At 27.9% G+C, this 6,508-nt stretch overlaps 1 protein-coding gene across 1 annotated transcript in view; it reads left to right on the forward strand.

Moving 5' to 3' along the window:
• The first annotated feature begins 48 nt into the window (after positions 1-48).
• The window catches only part of LOC100572242 (pikachurin), a 41,718-nt gene continuing 35,258 nt past the window's right edge, over positions 49-6,508 (forward strand). The window contains exon 1 of the mRNA XM_003242943.4: positions 49-612. Within this exon, the coding sequence (XP_003242991.1) occupies positions 465-612 (148 nt within the window). The 5' untranslated portion in view covers positions 49-464. The remainder of the gene's footprint in view (positions 613-6,508) is intronic.

Here is a 6,508-nt window from a genome sequence, read left to right on the forward strand (position 1 = left end):
CGTCGGCGGTAAGTAAAAAAAAATATTAATAATGATAATACGCCTCTCGCGCTCGAGGAACGGGGTACCTACACACAGTTGCCAAACGCTCGTAGCACCGCGACGGGAGTATCGTCGTCGTCGCCGTTCCACCCGCCGGGGGTAGTTTTTTCTCGAGTTTTTAATTTTCGTCTCGATAACGAAATAATACGAAATAAAATTACAATTCGTTGAGGTGCGTTCGCGATGAGTTAATAATAATAAATTTACTATAAACGTCGCCGTATCTGTCCTCGCGCGCGCTCGTGTGTGTGTGTGCGTGTGTAGGTAAAATACATTTTTTGTAGGCAGTGTTTGAAAAATTAAAATAAACCGCGGCAAACGATGACGAGACGCGATGCCGAGAAAAAGCGAAAAGGGCGACGACCATCGACCGTGTGAATGTTTGGCGGCGAATAGAGTGTCCCTCGCTTACACCTGTGTCTATGCCGGTCCAGTGCGGGGCGAATAGTATGTACGACTTTCGGTTGGCGTCGGTGTTGTTGGCGACGGTCGTCGTCGCGGTCGGCGCAATGATCGGCGGCGAGTTGTCGGCCGTCGAAAAATCGTTACAGTTTGAAGCGGCATTTCAAGGTGAGCTTTTCAAACGTCGTGATGATGGTTTTAATTGAAAAAAAAAACAAAAGTTCCTGAACCGTAAGAGCAGCTCAACACCCCCATAATTTTGTTTTAGTGATCGTTATAAAATAATATTATATCTTAAAACCAGATTTGCTAAACATTCTAAACCGATTTTCCCCACACAATATTATTATGTTCCGGTAGTAACTGGTTCCGGCACCATTGAAAGATAATATTTGGTTAAGCTGTTCTAGCGTTATGTGACCCGTCAAAATAGTAGAACAATTGAACACAGTTGGAGTGGGTAAAAAGTATGGAAAAAAACGTAAACAGGGGATTAAACCATGGTATTTACAGGTAAAATCGTCGTTGATTTATAATTAAACTTTGATGAAACTCTTAGCGGAAGAGAAGCTTTTTTTAAACCGTTAGTCTTCACTCTTTCATAGTTCAATTTTTTCGAATAAGTCGCTCACGTGACATCGAGTACAGTAATTATTATTAAACATTGACAATGAAAACCAGGAGAGAGTACCATATAAGACGTTGGCCAACATGGGGTATGGTCGTTTTGCGATACGGTTGCCCATATTATGGTGTTTAACCGTTGAGAATAATAATTATCGTTAATTTTTAGTGTTAACATGTTGCATAAATCCTGGGGAGTGTTAAATTGAATACTATTGAAAAATATATGAATTATTTAAAACTGGGAAAGTATCATCTAGGTACATACTTGATTAAGTCATCGTTGCTTCAGTTTCCACGGTTTTCTATTAATAATGCAAGTTAATCGTACAGGTATTGAGGTATATAATATATTAAATACCTAAGGGTAGTATTTAGATACTTACTGCTCAGTTCTCGAATAGAACAGTAAATATTCGTTCTAAAAATTGTGGTGTAATATACTATAATTTGGTACTAATAATTAATATGCGTAAGTACGAGGTGTAAGAAGACTAATTGAATATTATTTACAGATTAAAAATCATTATCTATGGATATATAAAAAAAAAACGTTAATAGATTTTTCGAGGGATTACGTAGCATAAAAAATATACACAGAAAAATATATAATATACTTACCTAGTACCTATATTAAATATGCATATTTTTGCTACGCTCAGAATATAAACCAATTAATTAATTTTTAAAATACTGGTATATAAAATGAAAAAAAAGCTTCGTAATAAGTAATAACGTATGAATATTAATGTTATCACAAACAATGTATAACCGTAATACAACAAAATGTATTTAATGCTTATGTAATTAATTGTATCATAAAGAAACTAGATTATTTTATGTGAGCTATTTTAACCGCAATGTAAAATGTTTACACAAGGCGTGTTGTGTATGCAAAATTAATACATGCTTGTATTGTTGATGATAAAACGTGGTTCACAATTTCATAATAATATATTATATTTAATTATTATTTTTTTTAATATTCATCATTTTAATTTATGATGGTTTATTTAGTAATAGTTTTCTAAAATATAAGGATATATGTTATTACGAATGCTACAAAACAAATTTAGACGATTTAGCAGGTATACTTGTTTATCAAAATACTTCGTAAATCATTGTATTGTTAGGTATATAATAATGTAAGTAGATACAAATTGCCCATGCATATTCGTTGAACATCACTTGTAATTTATTTTTGCAACAGTAAGTTTGAAAACCTCATAAACATATGATTTATGTATAAAGCGGACTTAACACTAAAACTGAGAGTAAAACAAAACACGTATGTTTGGGGAAATAATTGTTAGCACTTAACATAAAGAAAATGTTGTATGTATTTATTGTATTATGTATAATATGATATTGAAACAAGTTATCATGTTAAATGTTAATTAAATAACGAATAATACGTCTGAATAACGTGCACGTTATAGTCACCATAGTACCTATAGTATATAATATAGTTAAGCTTTATCTGTGACCCTCTACGTTTGTTAGTCATTTGATGGTAGACACTAGAGAGCTACCCCAACCATAGAACCCATTGATTATTAATTTGATTTAACAGTTCGTTCAACAGATTTATTATTAGTCACATGTGTACTAATAAACATCACTCGGGGTTATGAATTTATTACAAATACCAGAATAGTAAAAAGGGTATTTTAATTGAATTTGTCGGGAATACTGCAATAATTAGCAATTCGGTTTGTTTTATGTATTCCTGAGTGGACACAATAGTATACAACTATAAAAATGTATTAACATATTTTAACGAACAAAAATAAAATAATATAGTACCTACATATGTATAGTATTTTTATATATATTTGTATTTAAAATGCTGAAATAAAAATTATAACTATATACTCAAACAATTAAAATTAACACATCGTTTAATTTAATAAGACCTCTTAAATTGAACATTATTTTAGTTATACACGAGGTTATACGTCATATTATACCAATTAATTACATACTTTTCAAATTATTTTTGTTAAGGCAATCATTATACTTAATATTATTTTTTTCGTTTTTATGGATTGGTTTATAATAAAATAAAATCAAAACTAAAATCTCATATTAAAAATTATGATAATGATATTTACGATAACAATTGTTCCTATTGTAGTTTTAACACACGTGTTTTTCAATCCATTTTATATTTTAAAATGTATACAATGACGGTTGAAAGTAAAAATAGAAAGTTCTAAATGTATGTGACTATTACAATGAGATATTATGTAAAATGTAAAAATGTAAAATACAAAAATGTTCTATTCACTGTATAATAATCAATACACATCACGCGCTGACATAATATTCGCATAATATGATAATGGTTTCAGTGAAACGAGTATCTACTACCTATTGAATCATTAATTATTTAAATACTAAAAAGGTACCTTTACGTGTTTTACTTCATATGCACATAAGATAATAATTAAATCAATATCAATAAATTAAAATTTTCATGTGAAGGCTTATTGTGTTACATTTGCTTATTGTTTTTCTTTATAAAAATGGATAAAATGTACATTTTAGTGTTAGATTTCATTATGCCTCCCCCCCCTCCCCCCTATGTAGGTATCATAATATAGAGACTTGCCTTATTCTGGAAATCGTCAGATAAGTTGTTAAATATTTACCTACTCAAAACAATTTTTATTAAATATACAAATAAAGTGAAAGTTAAAATATATGAATTATATGTATAAAGACAGGAAGGCATTTTGAAGGGGAAAAACTCTAATGCAGAAATATTTTAATGGATGCAAATTGACAAAACCTAGTGTTATTTTACGCATTACCTTCAGTTTATAATTTAATTTAATTTACTTATTATATACTTATAAACTCCTTTATATACTTGATAGTATGCTTATATATATGTATATTTACACGCGATGTTAATTTCTTTCATTGATAGTTCTAAAATGAATGTTTAATTATTAAAATTAATTTTATATTTCATACACGTAAAAATAAGATTAGCATATAAATGACGTATGATGCATCTCTAAATAAAGAAATAAACTTAAATTAAATTAAATATAATTGGCAATACCTATACAGTTTTATTTCATAGGATTATAGAAGGTGTTTAAAATTTAAACCATCTGAGTGAATATTAAGACTCATATATTACGAGTATGTCCTATACTCTCATTATTGATAATGACGATTTGATTTTGTTTCGTAAAATAACATAATTATGATGAAACAACTCATAAACTTAACAAACCCGCCTTCAGAAACTTTTAAAGATGAGTAAAAAACACTTTTATGGTATGAAATTGCTTAAGATTATACTTTTGAAAATTACAATAATTATTAACTATATGAAAGGTACTAGATGTGTATGAACAATGTTGGTTCGTCTATATTACATATTATAAAAATGTAATAAACTTAACCCGAATTTGACTTTTAACCATGGTTATTCCACAAAATTTTTCGTTTATGAAATATGTATTTTAATTATTTTAAATAAAACAAAATTATATTTGTCAAAAACCAATAAGTATTATATTCTCGATTATAATGTATGCATACAACTTAAATATACCTATTATGTTAAAACGAGATCATTGCTTGCAGTAAAAATCAAATAAATCTGGACTTATTCAATTATTGCACAAAAAAAGGAAACCAGATAATTAATAATAATTAATAACCAGCCCCACTCTGAGCCCCACACATTGATTGGATAGATATATAGAATTTTAGTAAAATGCTTTTTTTCCTTAGAATTCTATCAAGATTAATTTTATGCTATACCTAATAATAGTTTTTGGTTTTTAATTTTTATCGGAAAGAGTATTGTTGATAACAAATATTTTTTTCTCTATATTGTATGAAACTAAAATACGCAAATTTTGGTGATGACTACACTGTTCTACGATTAAAATTGATTACAGTAGAAAATAAAAACTGTAAATAAACCATGATGCCATATGGCATTACGGGGGCCGAAAGGGTTACAAACTATACTTAAATATAACACCAACTTTTAGGTAATTTTTGGATTCTGAGTGGAACGATGAATGTATTGATTTTACAATGATGTGCGTTTTTTTTTTAATTTCTAATTTTCGATAAGAAATTTAATCTAATTAGTGCATTCGGGAGGTCAAAGTTTAAAATTCCTAACAGTTTTCTATAATTGTCAATTGAATTTTAGTGTTCTAAAGCGCCGAGAAAAATTTTAAGGTTTTCGACAAAATCGATTTTGGATTTTGGTGTAACTCTAAAACAAATGACCACAGATATATGAAAATTTAACTGATTGTTTATATTAGCATTTGTATACACGTTAAAATTTTTATAATATTTTGACTTGTTTTGAATTGTTTATGGACAATTTCAAATTTCAATTTTAGTTTTTTTTCTATGGATGTCATTAAAATATTATTTGTTGGGTAAAAGAACATACAAATTTAAGACAAGGCTCCTGATATATTGTTACAATAGCAGTTGAAAAGTATTAAAATACTTAGGCACAATTTTTTTTATAAGCATTTAAAGTTCAAATTTTGACAACATTTATCACATTTAAAATTTAATAATTATTTGTAGTTAAAAATTTATAAAATGTTCTACGTTTATAGCTAATGAATGAAAATTTATAACAAGATTCTATGCAAATAGGTTATATATAAATTACTTTATTCACCTTATTGATATCATCAATTAATATACTTAGTAATATCATAGGCTGACTGACTGTTTCGCTCAGAATCGTTTACATCCATTACAGTGACCCACTGTAACCTACTACTAACATCCACTTACCCATTTTTTCTTTATTTTATTCCATATAAAAGTGCATTTTTAAAAAAAATTGGACTTGCCTGGTTCATGCAGCAAGCCCTTTATATGATATTACATAATAGCTATTAAATTTCTATTACAATTTGTTATGGGATAAAAATGTGTTTAATTTTATTTAAAATGTATTTTAGTCTGCTTAACACATTTTCAATCTAATGTATCCCATGTATTGACTCAATAATATTTTGTAAAAATATTAAATATAAATATTTGTATAAGAAAAATGTAGGTAGGTATACTCGTTGTTTTGTATTTTCATTTGTATGTGACATTTAAAATAAGTAATTTTCGTACATATCATTGTATTTTTTAACATTTTCAATCATTCTATATTAAACAACTTTTATTATAATTTTCATGAAACTATTTTATTTGAAATACTAAATATAGGTACGAAATATAGCTCCATAATAAGTTTCCTAATAAATTAATACCTAGCTTACATTTTTTCAATTCATTAAAATGTATTATGCAATAAAGTGTCTACAGTACTGGTAGATACCTGGATTATGGGTATTTTTAATTAATGTACCGGGTGATTCTTTTATCAAACAAAACTCATTATTTCAAAGGGGTTTTCAATAGGGTTTTAATTTTATAT

The sequence above is a fragment of the Acyrthosiphon pisum genome, chromosome A1, assembly GCF_005508785.2.
Source record: "Acyrthosiphon pisum isolate AL4f chromosome A1, pea_aphid_22Mar2018_4r6ur, whole genome shotgun sequence".
Taxonomy (NCBI): Eukaryota; Metazoa; Arthropoda; class Insecta; order Hemiptera; family Aphididae; genus Acyrthosiphon; species Acyrthosiphon pisum.